The 17916-nt window shown below is 41.7% G+C and overlaps 1 protein-coding gene across 1 annotated transcript in view; it reads right to left on the bottom strand.

Moving 5' to 3' along the window:
• Positions 1-14699, bottom strand: part of LOC125447479 (complement C3-like) — a 108092-nt gene extending 93393 nt beyond the window's left edge. The window contains exons 1-5 of the mRNA XM_048521868.1: positions 14577-14699; positions 13996-14188; positions 5518-5680; positions 3186-3256; positions 735-829 (exon numbers count right to left, since the gene is read on the bottom strand). Of these exons, the coding sequence (XP_048377825.1) occupies positions 735-829; positions 3186-3256; positions 5518-5680; positions 13996-14188; positions 14577-14641 (587 nt within the window). The 5' untranslated portion in view covers positions 14642-14699. The remainder of the gene's footprint in view (positions 1-734; positions 830-3185; positions 3257-5517; positions 5681-13995; positions 14189-14576) is intronic.
• Between the last annotated feature and the right edge of the window lie 3217 nt (positions 14700-17916).

Here is a 17916-nt window from a genome sequence, read left to right as displayed (position 1 = left end):
TCTTACTAGGTTGTACATGCTCCTAAGGCAAAAAAAGAAAGTCCTAAAATGTTTCCAGAAACTGTTTTTAAAAAATTAACATGGTTACAGAAACACTTCAAGTTAATAATTAATTTCTTCAGACACATAGAAACCCATATGTCACTGCTTCAAAATTCAAAACTCCAAGCTTTACAAATGATACTAAATATGCTTGCAAATCACACAAACCACATCACACTTGATGTTGATGTGCAAATTGGAGATGCTGTTTGCACGACATCAATGAAATTGTAGCCTGAAGTGAGGTTATCCAGAGTAAATCAAATTATTTTCCTCTGCGAATCAAATTGTGTTGCATTGTTGTCCATTGCACACAAAATGAAGGTCACCCCATTTTAAACACTTCAAGAAAAATAATCTTTCACCGTGTCAATCTCCAGGAGAACTGACCACAAGTATCTAAAGCTCAGATCCAATGACTGTAACTTTCCTCCCGTGACTAGCCTTTACAAGGAACTAGGCATGAGTGTAGCACGATGATCAATTAATATTTATTCATGTATATAGTCTTATTAAAATTACCTAAGAGATTAGTTAATTCACTAATGTGACAACCTATGGTATCATCTAATAGCTTGTACAATAGTTATTATTGTGAAAATGCTCTGCCAAGTCAATGAACAATTAAAAAATGTTTAATCACTATGACTTGACACCAAGCTGTGATTGTACTTCACACATTTTGCACTTACTTCACAATCTCGGGTATTTTAAAGGTGCTTCCAGTAATACCAGTATCATCTTTGGCAAATACCTCTTCCCTCTTAACAATAACATTTTGTGGATTCTGAAAGAAAGACAAGCAGTAAGAACATATTCTGTCCTGGATAAAATGAAATAATTGATAGCTCTAGCTGCCAACTGAGTTCCAAAAGGTTTAGCACAATTGATTTAGCAAAACCGAAGTTTGGGAATCACGGTAACTTTGTTTCTTTAAAACACAGAAATTATTAAAATAGGCTCAACTAAAAGTGATGTTCAAGAGTATCAGCTGATCACAATCTCCAATTTTTTGGTGGTTAAGAAAAACAGGGATTTGTGAAAGAGAAAGTATGTTTGAGTTAATTATTAGAATTTCACTGAGGAACACAGACAAAGGGGAACCTGTCGATGCGGTAGTACTGAGATTTCCGAAAGGCATTTGATACAATGCTACATCAAAAGTTATTGTGCAAAATAAGAGCTCGTGTTGTTTGGAGAAACTGAATAGCATGAGCAAAAGATTTGTTAGCTAACAAGAAGCTACAAGAATGGGGGTAAATTTGTTATTTTTATGTCGACCAGCTGTAATTAGTGAAGTGCCACAGGAATCAATGATCAGGTTTTAACTACTTAGCACTAATATCAGTGACTTGGATGAAGGGACTGAAATGCATGGTTGCTAAATTTGCTGAAAACACAAATAAAGGTTGGAGAGTAGGTTATGAAGGGGATGTAGGGAGACTGCATAGAGGAGGTTAGTTGTGGCAGGAAACCTCATAACCTTTAAAAAGAACTTAGATATGCACTTGAAATATCATAACCTTCCAGGCTTATGGGCCTAGTGAGGGAAAGTGAGACTAGTATCAGTAGCAGTACATTTTTGGTGTTGGGACTTGATTGTTCAAAGGGCCTCTTCAGTGCTGATTGATTGAAATTTTTAATTTTTTTTCCCTTGTACATTCAGGGGATGAGGGTGTTGCTGGCTGTACAAGCATTTATTGCCCCATCCCTGATTGCCCAGAGGGCAATTACCAGTCAACCACATTGCAGTGTGGCTCTGGAGTCACATGTAGGCCAGACCAGGTAAGGATGGCAGTTTCCCTCCCTAAAGGACATCAGTGAACCAGTTGAATTTTTCCCCAACAATCGACAATGGATTAACAGTCATCATTAGACTCTTAATTCCAGATATTTATTGAATTCAAATTCCATCTGCCATGGTGAGATTTGAACCCAGGTCCCGAGAACATTACCTAGGGTCTTTGGATTAACAGTCCAGTGATAATACCACTAGGCTATTGCCTCCCCATGATTCTGTAGAGTCAGGTTAAATATGCAGGCAAAACATTTGCAACTGGCTCATTATATGGGAAAATGTGAACTTAAACACCTAGGCAACATGGATTGAGAAGCAAGGTAGTATTTTAGGATAGTATCCTTAGAGAGAAGAAGGCTGAGCTGAGATCTGATTGAGGTTGTCAAAATTGTGAGCTGTTTGGACAGAGTAGATAGGGAGAAGCTGTTCCCAACTATGAAGGAAGAAAGAACAAGAGGCGATATTTAAAGTCACGTGCAAACAAAGCAAGGGTGACACATGGAAAAATATTTCCACACAGGGAGTTAGTTAGGGTCTGGAATGCACTGCCTGGAAATGTGGTGGAGGCAGATTCAATGGAGACATTCAGGAGGGGCACTGGATGATTACTTTGGAAAAATTAAACAATGTGCAGGGATTTGGAGAAAAGGCAGGAGATTGGCACTAGGGAACATAGCCAGATCAGGCAAGATGGGCCAAATGGCCTCCTTCTACACCTTAATAACGCTGCGATTTAAAGAGATAGAGGAGCTCTAGTACAGAAGGATTTGAAAGACTTAGCAGATCAAGAGTGTAACGATCGTATTTCTGATTGTGGACAAAAATGAAAGAAAGTCTGTTTTTCCATTGAATTCAAGTATCGCTATCTATCCTGGTGGGATTTGAACACATGTGCCCAAAACATTAGCCTGTGGTTCTGGATGGCTCACCCAGTGACATTGTTGCTGTATCACTGCTTACTGCTTCTCTCCCACTTTGGATGCTGATGGGTTCTGACTATCACACGCCTATCTGCAGAAGCATTGGGACTGAACGGGCCTGTGATTGAAGGAGCAGCTCTTTGCTAATTCCTTCCAATCTATTTTCAGGGTCGGCTTTTAGCTCAGTGGTTGTTATCCTGGGTGGTTTTGTTTGGGCAATTTGGGGTCTTCAAATGCATGTGATCCTGGTCGAGATCAGGCAGCCCAGCTCTGTCCAGTGATAGAACCAGACACCCATCTGGCTCCTGCTCCACCCTGGACGGCAACTTTAGAAACTGAGATATCAAGGACCTCCCAGTTTCACTGTCCTGTGAGTGAGACAATAAGCTCTTGCACAATTGTATGATATATAAAATATACATTACCACAAAATCAACAAGAGTAGTTTTTTTGGTGGGCTTCATTTCATTGTTCACAGTAAGCAAACGGTAAAGAACTAGAGAAAACCAAAGCAAACAACAATTAATTCACATCCTTTGTTTTCATAGTGAACTATAAATAAAGCTTTGTGTGTTATAAAAGACATAATATTAAAAGGCAGATAAAAACTGCACAACAAGTTATAATATTGTATAAACAAAAGTAGCGCAGCGTGAAAGTTGCCATTGACAATACTAGATAGGTAAAAGAAACCAAGTTATTAAAAATATGTAAGATGGACACTACATGTTGTGGTGAGTTAAACATTGACTTTTGAGATCTGGGTACAAACTCCAAATTCAGCAATAAATATATCAGAGTGGTTTTCCCAAAAGTTGACCTTGGATGTAAGGAGCTAATAATGTTGTACTTCTATATGCATGACCACAGGAGTCCAAAACATTTTATACTCAATTAAGAGTTTCCTAAATGTAGCCACCATTGTAATTTAGGAAGCCTGACAGCCAATTTGCACAAAACAAAATTCAATATGGTTAACGACCAGAATTTTTTCTTTAAGCAATGTTGATTCAGGGATATATATTAGAGCGACACTAGTTCTGTGCTCAGGCCCTGGAGTGGAATTTGAAAGCCCAAGTGTCTAACTTAGAGATAAGAGTGCTAACAACTGACCCATGATCAATGTCACAATGCCACAGTAATTGAAAGATCTATCTATCCAAGTTGGAGAGCTATTGCCAATTGCATTAGGAAACAATGATTTCTTTTTTAAATAAAAATCCCATCATCATTTTCTTAGTGGTTATCAGGCTGAATTTTAAGATGTTTGTCCTGAAGCTCCACTTAAGTGATTGAAACAAAGAATTTTTCACATCCTACAAAACTCAGCAACATTGGGAAAATCTTATCTTATATATGCATCCGATTTAATATCAAAAATATTATCCTCACCCACAAGGAATGTTTCCATTAAGTACACACGCACACACAAACGCGGTTATCAAAGGTTTCTAATTTAATTCAATGTTATTATCTGACTCAGAAAACCCAATGGATTTAAACATGAGACAGTAAGAACTGCAGATGTTGAAGAATCTGAGATAACAAGGTGTAGAGCTGGTTGAACACAGCAGGCCAAGCAGCATCACAGGAGCAGGAGAGCTGACATTCTGGGCCTAGACCCTTGGGTCTAGGCCCGAAACGTCAGCTCTCCTGCTCCTATGATGCTGCTTGACCTGCTGGGTTTAAACATGACTCTGCTGTCATTGAGATCACTGCTCTGAGGTTAGGCTGCCTTGTGCTGATGGGGTAGTGGAGAGGATGTAGCTGTAGCATCAGAACAGGAGGAAGTCATTTCGGTCCTTGAGCCTGTTTCAGCATTGAAGAGGATCACGGCTGACCTGTAACCTAACTCCTTATACCTGCCTTGAGCCCACGGTGCAGTAGGCTGTTGATGCTCCATCATGGAGTATGTTAAGGTAGATTTGATGGGTCTGCCAGTGAATCAATGGATATGGGGGAAGGCTGGAAAGTTGGAGGTGATGCACAATATGATTTGTTTGAACAATGGAGCAGATATGAGAAGCAATGTTAGAGACAAAAAGACTGCAGATGCTGGAATCCAAGGTAGACACACAGGAGGCTGGAAGAACACAGCAGGCCGGGCAGTATCTGGAGCAAAGGAGCAGACAATGTTTTGGGTATCACCCTTCTTCAGGGCTCGACGTGGGGTTAGGGTGAGCTGCAGATAAAGTTGGGGGAGGCATGGTAATAGGTGTATCAATGTGATCTACTCCTGCCCTTATCACTCGTATTGTTGTGTTGACTAACTCAGTTAACAAAATTCTATCAATCTCAATGTCAATAAATGTGGAGCTGGAAAAGCACAGCAGGTCAGACAGCACCCAAGGAACAGAAAAGTCAATGATCTGGCCTGAAACATTGCCTTTCCTGCTCCTCAGATGCTGTCTGGCCTGCTGTGCTTTTCCAGCTTCACATCTGTTGACCCTGGCTTCCAGCATCTGCAGTCCCCTTACTGTCATCTCTACTAATCTCAGTATTAAATTTAATAATTGATCCAGCTTCTATTGATTTAAGGAAGAGAACAGCAAACATCTACCACCGTTCGTGGGAATAAATGCTTCAGTACGTGGCTTCAATGTGGACACCTTTAACACTGAAATGAGGAGAGCTCAATTCTCCATTCCCGCCATCACTCAACTTGACGTCGCTCCATTTTTTTGACCATCATCCCATTCAGCCCAGTTCTTTACTTCTGCATTAGAGAGATATCAGGAATAATGCAGCTGTAATTACCAGTCTGAGTTGGTGTATAGATTGGTTTGTCAGTCTGTACAAATATGTATCCTGTTTGATATGAAATAAGGATGTTTCGCTCCAAGTGAAATGTTTTTGATACCGCTTCCACCACTACATATTCAGGTAAGCTTGTATCTTTGGGAATTCTATCGCCAGGGATCTACAAAAGAAACATGTAGAGAAATATTAAACAAAATAAATGCAGTCGTTTTACAACCATTGCCCCCAGCATTTCCTTTAATATCCACCTATTGGCTTAGAAATCCCCTAGGTTTCCACCTTCACTGAGCTATTAGTTTTAATTGCAGAGTTATACTTCTGGTCTTGCACTCCAGTATTGGGGTCACTCCCTACACAATATTTCTAGATTGTGGTCCTCAGACATTTGGCAACTTTTGTCCTTTTTATCAAATGGGATGGTGGGATTCAATGCTTTAGTGAGACTTGTGAGGCAGGGAGGCAACGTCAGAATCACTAGAATGCAAACACAGGGTACGCTGCAGTGACTGAAGTAAACTCAAAGGACTGCAGATGCTGGACATCTGGGATCAGACATTCTGATGGACGTTCACTGGACTCAAACTCTGCTTCTCCTCTCCAGATGCAGTCAAACCTGTTAAGTTTTTCCAGCTCACACTATTCTTGTATACAGCAGTCACATGGCATGACATTTGGGGCATGAATCGATCAATGTACTCAGATATGGATAGTGAGGACAGCCGCAACTTCAAATAATAAGGTCAGCTGTGACATGAAACTTGTGAGTACCTGCTGAGCCCCGTAAAGGCTGCACTCAGCCATTCGTCACACAATCAGCCTGCAGAGACAGGCAGGGGAATATACCCAAGGCTCTCAGTGCCCCACAGCAAAAAGGGAGAGTCTTTCCAAGGTCTCACTGCAGTGAAGGCTTCAGTACATCAGCTCTCAGTGCCTCCATGGAGTGGGGTGCCAGCGGTGGGGCGTAGGGAGAGACACCATGTCCTTTCTCATTACTGTGGTACCTGTGCAGGCTTCTGAGCAGAATGTTTAGATCAGGGCATCCATGTGGCAGAAGTCACACTGTAATTTCTTTCCTCAGTGTGTGCATCAACCACTGAAAGTGGGAACATGAGTAAGTCAAACAGTCAGGGCAGGCAGGAATACAGCAGAGAATGATAAACTGCATTTATTTCATAGAACGTAGAACAATACAGCACAGAACAGGCCCTTCGGCCCTCGAAGTTGTGCCGACCTGTGAACTAATCTAAGCCCATCCCCCTACACTATTTCAATGCAAGAGATCTAACAGGAGGGCATGGTTGGGCACATGGGACTGGGATGCCATACCAATTATAGAGATGTAGCTCAGGGATGGATAGGGCTGACAATGTAATATTCCAGGTTACAGATGCTATAGAACGGATCGAAAGGCATGCAGAAGAAGAGGGAAATGGCCTTTTTTATTCGGGATAACATTACAGCTGGATGAGGGAGGATATTCCTGGGAATGTGGCCAGGGAACTGAGAACTGAGAAATAGGAGAGGGATGATCACCTTATTGGGATTTTACTATAGATGCCCCAAAAGTCATCAGGAAGCTGAGAAACAAATTTGTAAGGTGATCTGAGTTATCTGTAAGAATAATAGATTGCTAATGGTAGGGGATTTGACAATTTCAGACATAGACTGAGACAGCCATAATGTTAAGGGCTTGGACGGATAGGACATAAGGTGCAGAGCTGGATGAACACAGCCGGCCAAGCAGCATCAGAGGAGCATGAAGGTTGACATTTCGGGCCTAAGGGTCTAGGCCCAAAATATCAGCTTTCCTGCTCCTCTGATGCTGCTCGGCCGGCTGTGTTCATCCAGCTCTACACCTCGTTATCTCAGATTCTCCAGCATCTGCAGTTCCCGCTATCTCCTGGATGGAGGGGAATTTGTTAAGTGCGTAGGGCAAAATTTTGAGATTCAGTATGTGGATATACCAACGAGAGAAGGTACAAAACTTGACCTACTCTTGGGAAATAAGGCAGGGCAGTTCTAAAGAGAAGGAAAGCCAATTTTGAAGCTACTAGGCAAGAACTTTAAAAAGTTGATTGGAGGCAGATGTTTAAAGGTGAAGGGGTGGCTGGAAAATAGGAAGTGTTCAGGAATGAGATTAAGAGTGACCGGAGACAGTATGCTCCTACTAGGGAGAAGATCAAGGCTGGTAGGCGCAGGGAATGCTAGATGACTAGAGAAATTGAAGTTTTGGTCAAGGAGAAGAAGAAAGTAGCAGGGATTGGAAATCCCTAGAAGAGTATAAAGGCAGTAGAGTAGGTACATCAGGGAATCCAAAGGGATTCTACAAATACACTATGGACAAAAGGGTAACTAGGGAGACAATAGGGCCCCTTAAAGATCAGAAACGCATCTATATGTGGAACTGCAGGATATGGGGGAGGTACCAACTGAGTATTTTCCATCAGTGTTTACTGAGGAGGAGGAAATGGAAGAGATAGAACTTGGGGAAAGAAACAGTGACATCTTGAAAAATGTCCCTGTTACAGAGGAGGAGCTAGAGTCTTAAAATGCATAAAGGTGGATAAATCTCCTGGACCTGATCAGCTGTACTCTAGAACTCTGTTAGAAGCTGGGGAAGTAATTGCTGGGCCCCTTGCTGAGATATCTGTATCATCGATAGCCACAGGTGAGGTGGTGGCAGACTGGACGTTCGCTGACGTGGTGCCACTATTTAAGAAAGGTGGGAAGGAAAAGCCAGGGGGCTACAGACCAGTGGGCCTGACATCGGCAAAGTTGTTGGGGGAGAACATAATTTACATATATTTGGAAAAGCAAGGACTGATTAGGAATAGTCAACATGGCTTTGTGCAAGGGAAATCGTATCTCACTAAAATGACTGAAATTTTTGAAGAAGTGATGAAGAAGGTTGATGAAGGCAGAATGATTGACATGATCTATATGGGCTCCAGTAAGATATTCGACGAGGTTCCGCATGGTAGACTGATTAGCAAGGCTAAATTACATGGAATACAAGGAGAACCAGCCATTTGGATGGCTCGAAGATAGGAGACAGAGGGTGGTGGTGGAGAGTTGCTTTTCAGATTGAAGACAGCAGTGTGTCACAAGGAGTGGGCCTACTGCTTTTCATCATTTATATGATCTATTTGGATGTGAACATAGCAAAATGGGTAGTAATTTTGCAGATGACACCAGACTTGGAGGTATAATGGACAGTGAAGAAGGATACCTCAGAGTACAATGGGATCTTGATCAAATGCACCAATGGGCTGAGGAGTGGCACATAAAGTTGAATTTAGATAAATGTGAGGTGCTGAATTTTGGAAAGGGAAATCAGGGCAGGACATATGCACTTAATGGTAAGGTCCTGGGGAGTGTCGCTGAACAAAGAGAATTTGGAGTGCAGGTTCATAGTTCCTTGAAAGTGGAGTTACAGATAGACAGGATGGTGAAGAAGGTGTTTGGAATGCTTGCCTTTACTGGTCAGTGCATTGAGTACAGGAGTTGGGAGGTCATTTTGTGGCTGGACAGGACATTGGTCAGGCCACTATTGGAATACAGTGTGCAATTCCGATCTCCCTGTCATAGGAAGGATGTTGTGAAACTAGAAAGAGTTCAGAAAAGATTTACAAGAATGTTGCCAGGGTTGGAGGGTTTGAGCTTGAGGAAGAGACTGAATAGGCTGGGGCTATTTTCCCTGGAGCATCAGAGCCTGATGGCTGTTCCTGTAGAGGTTGAGAAAATCATGAGGAGCATGGATGGGGTAATTAGCCAAGGTCTATTCCCTGGTGTGGAGGAGTCCAGGATTAGAAGGAACAGGTTTCAGGTGAGAGGGAAAGATTTAAAAGGGACCTAAGGGACAACTTTTTCACACAGAGGGTGGTGCAGGAAGCAGTGGAGGCTGGTACAATTACAACATTTAAAAGGCATCTGGATGGGAATATGAATAGGAAGGGGTTAAAAGGATATGCTGGCAAATGGGACTACCTTAAATTTGGATGTTAGACCAAAGAATCTGTTTCCAATATCTACAGTTCTGAAACTCTATAACTCTATGATTATCTTATTTTACAGAGACAAGTATTCTACCTACTAAAATAAACAAAAATGTTTGCTTGGGTCAGAAGTCTTTGGACTAATTCACTGATGTCTTTATGCATAATGTGTTTAACAAGATAACACTAGCAATTTCTTCAGCGATAGTAGGAACTGCTCCTTTTCCTGCTTGGCCTGCTGTGTTCATCCAGCTTCACACCATGTTACTAGCAATTTCTTCACTCATTTGTTGGCAGCGATCTGCACTGAACTTTATTTTCTACCCAATCATTGTATACTGTATCAAGATTGATATTTTGGCCTGATGAAATGTAGAACTCAAGCCGAATCAAATTGTTCAAGTGATCCATTTCAAATCTTTTCATAGAATCCCTACACTGTGGCCCTTCAGCCCAACAAGTCCATACCAATCCTCAGAGCATCCCACCCAGACCCATCCCCCTATAACCCACTTACCCTACACATCCCTGAAGACTATAGGCAATTTAGCATGGCCCATCCACCTAGCTTGCACATCTTCAGACCGTGGGAGAAAACCGGAGCACCCGAAGGAAACCCACGCAGACATGCGGAGAATGTGCAAACTCCACAGAGACAGTCGGCCGAGGGTGGAATCGAACGGGTCCCCAGTACTGTGAGGCAGCAGTGCTAACCACTGAGCCACCGTGTCACCTCAAATTCTGTAATTATACTTAATCAAGTGATTCAGGCTAAATTTGTGTTCACAGTCAACAGTTGATGCCTGAAAAGGTTTGCACTAATGTCCTAAAGAACAGATATTTCTTGAAACTGGCCATCCTTTAGGGCACAGTTGAGCATGTCACTGAACGCTTGAATTGAACTCATCCACAAAAACAGATGTGAAATCACAATATGTTCACATATCTTTGTGGCCATACTTTCTGCGTAGTTTTTGTTCTGTATATGAAATATTTAGCTATCAAGAGCTCCACATTTTCTATTCCAAGCTCAAAACCAGTGGTTTTGGAGATTATAGCTTTATCAAATGCAGGTCATTCCGTTTGTTGCTAGTTTGGAAATCTGCTTTTCAGGTGGTCACATCAAGGTTGAATAAATTAAAGGTAAACAGCAGTGTCCACATTACTGCTTAGAGCAGACAGAACGTCCTTAACTTCATTATTCATTCACTTCGAGACTGTTTCATCTATTTGGGGTCTCTGCAAACTGCATCATTTCAATTGCTATCAAACAGCTTCGCTATCACAGGTTACACAGAGGTGCCAGTTCCCCTACATTATCAGTCAGGGCTGTCAATAAATCATGATAGTGGGGCTTTGTGAGCACTTTCAGCAATATTTATTTATTGGATCATTGCACTTGTTCACTTGCTCTGCACTGCACTTGGTCAGGACATTATAGCTTTGCCTGGGTGCACTCATTACAAAGAATCTTGACAGTCACCTCACTTTATTTAATGATCTAAATGCCACAGTACCACCCTCTGATATTTTAGCAGATTCCTCAAACAGTCCTTTCCACATAGTTGATCCACTGAGCATTGTATGTGCCAATCTTAGAAGTGTTTCAATGTCTTGCATAGTTAGCAGCTGTGTCCATCTATTCCCAGATCTTCTCTATAAACATCGCAGTGTTATTCTGACATGTTTGATTTCACGTTAACATACTGATGGTACTCAATTTTACTTTCCCAGCGTAACAGAAGCGCTGTCTGAAGGACACATCATCTTCAGTGAATCAAGGTCCCCATTAGTATAAAATTGTCTGATTGCTATCAGGGGGAGATGTTGCCAGTTTCAAAATTCCCGCAAAGGCAGTCTTCTGAGGAACTTCAGATCCTGGCCGAAGCTTGATGTATAAAATCAGCACTCTTATTGCCCCGAAATGCCCGTACTTCCATCAACAATCAATGCATGAAAAGGTGATTGGGCCAGGAGCTCTGCTTGACAAAATTGATGCAGTCCATAATTTTGGAGGTATAATTCCTGCTATGTCTGCCCTCAGTGATCATTACCGTGTGTGCCACCAGATGGTCATGAATTTTGCACAGAAAGCAAATGGGACTTTCTCCTTGAAAGATGTAGCCACATGCTGACCAGTTGGGGCTTGCGGTTAGGCACTGCAGATTATATGGGGCACATGGGGAGGGGGGTTGAATGGTAAAGCTTATGGGAGGAATCAGGGTCCGCGATATGTGCCTTGGAGGAATGTATCATGTTCCTAACGACTCCAGATTCCTAAAGAATTACAGAATCATTACATCGTGGAAGCAGACTACTTGGCCCATCATGCTCATACTAGATCTACTGCCTAGTACCAACCTCCTGTTTTTTCTCCCCATATCCCTGCACATCATAACGAGCTAAATAATCATCCACTGTCTTCTAGAATGCCTCGTGTGAATCTGCCTCCACCACAGTTCCAGGTAGTACGTTCCAGACATAGAACATAGAACAGCACAGTACAGTACAGGCCCTTCGGCCCACGATATTGTGCTGACCTATTAACCTACGAAGACCCTGCAAACCCTACATTTGACTATCCTCCATGTGCCTATCCAAGAGTCGCTGAAAAGTTTCTAAAGTATCTGACTCCACTACCACTGCCGGCAGCGCATTTGACATGCCCACCACTGTAGACCCCGAATCTTGCTGCGTGAAAAAGTGTTTTCTCACGTCACCCCTGCTTCGCTTGCACATCATTTTTAAATCTATGACATCTCACTCCTTTTCTCTTTTACAAGCAGGAACTGCTTCTCCCTGTCAATTCTGTCCAGCCAGCTCACGAAAACTTCAGTCAGGCCTTGGCTCAGCCTTCTTCTCCCTCAGGACACTATCCTAAAATGCTGTCCCTGCTTTTCTATCCTTCCTGCCTACGTGCACAAGTTCACATTTTCCCACATTATGCTCCAGTTTCCAATGTTTTGTCTGCTTACTTAACCTAACTGTAAAGAATTACAGAATCATGCAGTACAGAAGAGGCCCTTCAGCCCATCGATCTGTACCACCAAAAATACACTGCTGCTGATACCATTCTTGCTTTGCTGATCTAGACCCTTAGCCTTGAACATTATGACGTTTCAAATGCTCATGCAAGTTTTTTTAAAGGTTGTGAGATTTCCCACCTCAATTGTCCTCCTCTGTGCAGGGTCCCAACTCCTCTCCATTACCTAGAATCCTACTTAAATTTGCATTTTCCATATTGCTCTTGCTTCTTTTGCACATGTCTTTAAATCTGTGCCCTCTCATTCGTTTTCCTTTCATGAGCAGGAGCAGCTTCTTCCCATCTGGTGTCTTCATCACATCTTGGACGTGCCCCCCTTGCCCCATATAGGTACGGCTGAGTCTAATTAGTGTTTTGTACAAGTTCCGTCTCCCCTCCTTGCTCGTGTACTCAATGCCCCTATTAATGAAGTTGAGGAGGCAAAGTTTAGTTGTGTGTGTGGGATTTTCAGGCTCATGCTGGAAAACTGAGGCAATAAGATTGAAAATTATTACCTCAGATATGTCTGTATATTGTGCAATTGAGTGGAGAGAACCACTGAAGCCTTCATTTCCTACACTAGTGCACACGTCATTAAGTAGAGTCAGTCAGTGTGAGAGGGAAGACTCAGCACATTCTGCAGGGCTTCAGAGATAGTGATGGACTAAATCGCACGAAGAGTAGCCTCAGCATGTCAAGGAGCTCAGAACGTATGTCCAGGGAGGTTTTCCAATTTGGATAGCACTTTAACACAAGTAATGCTAAACTGCAAGAGCATGCGACCACAGAAGGGCTCACTCTCTGACGGCTGCTGGAACCCAAACATTGGCCGATTTGCACCCATCTCAGGCTTTTACAAAGATGATGAGATCAGAAGGAGAGTGATGATGAGATGTCGACATTTTAATTGCATAACAAAAGCAAAGTGACATCCATTCCAAGCAATGAGTAAAGCTGCGCAAAGGCCTGACAGTCAACTACATAAATTAAAGCATAACATTTGTAGATGCCGTCTCTGGGAGAACATTTGACTATATGGTTGTTCATGCCTTCTCTACTTAACCAAACAGTGCCCTGTCTTGTTCACCTGGTTGATGACCTCATGTGCCACCTCATGATTTTCACCCTCATCTTCATCCTTGGAGGTTCCTATTCACCTCTGCAACTCCTCTTCCTCTTTGGCAATGGAAGAGATGCAGCGTGCAGCAAACCACTCTGAGGCAAGACTCTCTGACATACGCTGCATTACTCACTAAGGGAATCAAGGATAATGGGGTAATGGGATTGAGGGACTATGAGTTTCAAGGCTGGACAGAAGATCTCCAGAGGAAATCATTAGGTTGATAACAAGACCCAGACCAGTGTGTGCTAAATTATTCTAAATTAAGACTCCGCTTTCTAAAGCCATAAAATAATTGAGCAAACTGCTTTAAAGATTTAATTTTTCAATTCACTTACCTTAATAGGCACTGAAACTTGGTAATTATTATCATTTGTTAAAATGCCATTAGCTCTAAATATTACTACATTATTTTTCGGGAAAAATTGTAAACGAATTTCAACATCTAAGTTTTCGTTGATTCCGTGACCTTCCACAAGTACATTTTCATCGCTTTCAATTCGCAGAATGTTTGGGGCAGTCAATACGTATCTATTGGGATAAGTAAAGAAATTAGCATTTCCTCAGCAGCAATGATTACGATGCTCTAGTAAAACAATGCACCCTGCTGATTTCAGAAATAGCTTTAATGGAACAATGTAGCTATAATTAAATTTTGCAAACCGAAATCTAATTGGTCTTCTAGCCATTACTGATCAGAAAGAACCATTTACCTCAACTGATTAATATAAAGAAATTTGCAAGGAAGCACATTCTTATAAATTGTAACAGCAATCGATGCATAATTGGAGTAAATACTATAGATCCACTTGGGGGAAGTTGGACAAGCATATAAAGAAAAAGGGGATGGGGAATTACAATGATGAACTAAGATGAGGAGAAAACTTAGGATGACATGGAGCAGAAAGATTATACTTACAAAGGGGAACACTGGGACAGTGCAGGAATGAAAACTAACACAACTAGTAACACCGAGGTCCTCATGATGACCAACTGCTCCGCGAGGACAAACTTTCGCAAGTAATTTTACTGACTTATATAAAATCCTAGCGTAGGTCTATTAATTTTTAACAATTGGGAAATTTGTACCACTGTTTGCTCTTAGGAAGTCCAGGCATTCACTGGCCAGCCTGTTTATTTAACGGTTAATCTAAATCCAATAGCCTGATGAAAATAACAAACAGTTCCTGACATTCGATGGCTTTTTGCCTAGGATTTAGAGTTTGACCAAGATAAGAAGTACAAGCACACCTTACGAAATACTGCTCTCAAATCTTCAGAATGTGTACTCAAATGGCCACAGCTCCAGGTATTTTGTGTCAATGCAATGTGGAGATTTCAATGTGTCTGTCATGCATTGAACTCACAATTAACTACAGAGAAACCAGGCCGATTTCATACTTTATATCAGATAAGAGACACTCCCATGAAGGAAGGTGTTTCCTTCAAACTGATATGCAACACAACATTTCAAACTCGAGCGCATAAAAAGTGTAGGCAAGCCACTGGATTGTCCTTCCTGTGTCACAGTATGACCAGCTGTACTGAGCCATCCCTGCTCCACTGCCAACTGCGCTGATGTTGAATGTGAGCTTAACTGGACACAATCTTCTCTAATGGGTGAAGGGAAAATATGTGGGGAAAAAAAAATCAGACAAGATTTGCATTTTCGATAGCTAAGAGGCCCACAAACCCAGCCGTGGTTTTACTGTGCCTCAATTCCCATGTTGGTGCAAACGTAGCTCCTGACTTTATCAGAAACAATAACTGCTCCTACATGGCTCATTGCAGACCTTGCCATGGGTAAAGTTGGATTTGGCAATGTGGCTGTGTGAGCTATATCCAGCTCAAGTTTCAAGCCCAATGTTCCTGATGGTAGGCATTGTCTGCACAGAAGGGTCAATCAAAAATTGAGGTATAGAAACCCTGCTGCAGGTAGGGATGGAAGATTTGTTTTCTGTATATTGTGCTGTTCAAAGATACGACAATCATTAGGGAAGGGACCAAGTGAATCCCCAGTCAATAGTTGACACCTACACAAAATTATATGTAAATACAACTGGCAAAAGGACTTAAATTTTCAAAGGCTTTCTCCCAAGCTTCCAGCATTGCGTTGGGAAATCCACCAAACACCAACTAATAATGCAGAAGAATGCGTGCAGAGTTGGAATTTTATGCCGACAGTGACAAAAATGGTGCTGAGGATCCAAAGTAAGACAAGATCCAGCTGATTAGTTCAAAATAACAGGATGAAAATTGAATCAAAAATTTACCGTGGCAAATTCTTAAAAGTGCAGCCGTAGATTTTCTGTTTCACTCTTGTGAAAGGTAGGTAGAACAGCATTACAAAATTTTGCTCGTAACCTTCATTTCTTTGAAGACCAGATCTCATTGGGTAAGAGATTGTACTTCTTTTACATCTCAGTCGCTCCTACACCACCGTCAACATTCACTTTGCCTTTATCTTTGGATAAACGCTTGCTCCTCCTGCTCCTCTGTCACCAACGTAAAAATCCACCATTTTCCAGCCTCTTTCCAATCTGAAGAAGTATATCAGATTCGAAACATTTTCACCTCTCAACAGATTTTCTGCCAGCCTGTTGAGTTTCACCAGCATTTTTGGTGTTTGTATTATATTTCCAGCTTCTGCAATATTTTGATTTTATAAATGTTAACCATTTTGACACTTAGTTGTGCAAGATGTAAAAAAACACAGGCTGAGGCTAAGGCCTAATATCCAACAGACCTCAAAGCACAAACACAGCAGGACGAAGGAAATGAAAATACAGTGTAAAATTAATTTTGAAATCAAAGGAGTAGAATGATGTGTAATTTACTGACAGTAATCCATTAACTTCGGTAGGTCTGGGGAGAGGCGTGGTATTGGCAAGTTTGGCGTCGGCAGCTCCTAAAGCCAGATCTGCTGTTACCAGTAAAATAAAGATTTATTATAAAGGACGTTTATCAAGAAGCATAATGACAAAAGAAAACAAACTTTCAAATTCAACGCAACTTATAAAATGTTCCCAGTCCTGTGATCAGTAAGTCATTACTACAACGTATGCAAACAGTGAAGGAAATCATAAGCTTTATCCTGTCTGATAAAAAAAACTACATCAAAAATACCCAACAGAACATGTTTACCTTGTAAAGAACAAGATAAGATGACCCTGTAATTCACCATCATAGCTTTCAACATAAATATTGTCGGACTGTACCCCCTTAAATAATAAAAGGTCATTGGTTTCAGGCACAATAATGAAGAATATTTGCATAATGGATAGGGCAATGGGATTCGGCCCAAATGCTACATTCATCATTTGACTAACTGGAGTAGATCTAAAATACAGCCTACTGCAACTCTTGTTATTGTGTTAATTCTCCTCCTTCTGGGAAACCATCCACCCAATAGGAGAGTCAGGAACGGGCATGGCATATTTCTGTTCAGTCATGAGGGGAACAATCGAGCAGGAAAAAGCAGGTCAATTTGACAATGGCACACTGTAAAACTATTGGAGCTTCTTCTCATTTCAGCGCTGCTCAATATGTGGAAGGGAATTGGGTGATGATGAATCTGGTCTGACAGATTATAAAAGAAAGGAGACCAGCTGCATGTGATGTTTATAAACTTTTTAAGAGTGCAGAAAAAGTTCCTTTGGCCCATTGTGTCTGTACTGATCATTAAACACAAACTTTTCTAATCCCATTTTCCAGCACTTGGTCTACAGCCTTGTACGTTATGGCATTCTTAAATGTCCTGAGCATTTCGTCCTCCCCAACCCTTTCATGCAGTGAATTACAAATATCCAACACCCTCAGAGTAAATTTTTTTTTCTCCAAACCCCTCTTAACATCCTGCTTCCTATGTGGTGCACCTGGTTAATGGCCTCTCTACTAAGGGGAAAGGTTTCTCCTCATCTACCCCATCTCTGGCCCTCAGAACTTGGTACATTAATCAGATTGTCCCTTCAGCCTTTGAGACAGTAAGGATCATGGATGCTGGAAGCCAGAGTCAATCAATGTGGGCCTGGAAAAGCACAGCAGGTCAGACAGCATCCAAGCAGCAAGGAAAGTCAATGTTTCAGGTCAAAATCCTTCATCAGGGCTGGCTGACAAAATCCAGACTAAGGGTTTGGCTCCCTCAGCTGTCTCTGCTCCAAAAACAACAACCCCAACCTATCTAGCTTCTTTTCAAAGCTGAAAGGTTCAATCCAGGAAACATCCTCTGTACCATGTCTATGCAATCACATCCTTCCCAC

The sequence above is a fragment of the Stegostoma tigrinum genome, chromosome 35 (genome assembly GCF_030684315.1).
Source record: "Stegostoma tigrinum isolate sSteTig4 chromosome 35, sSteTig4.hap1, whole genome shotgun sequence".
Classification (NCBI taxonomy): domain Eukaryota; kingdom Metazoa; phylum Chordata; class Chondrichthyes; order Orectolobiformes; family Stegostomatidae; genus Stegostoma; species Stegostoma tigrinum.
This window is presented reverse-complemented; position numbering and strand designations above follow the sequence as displayed.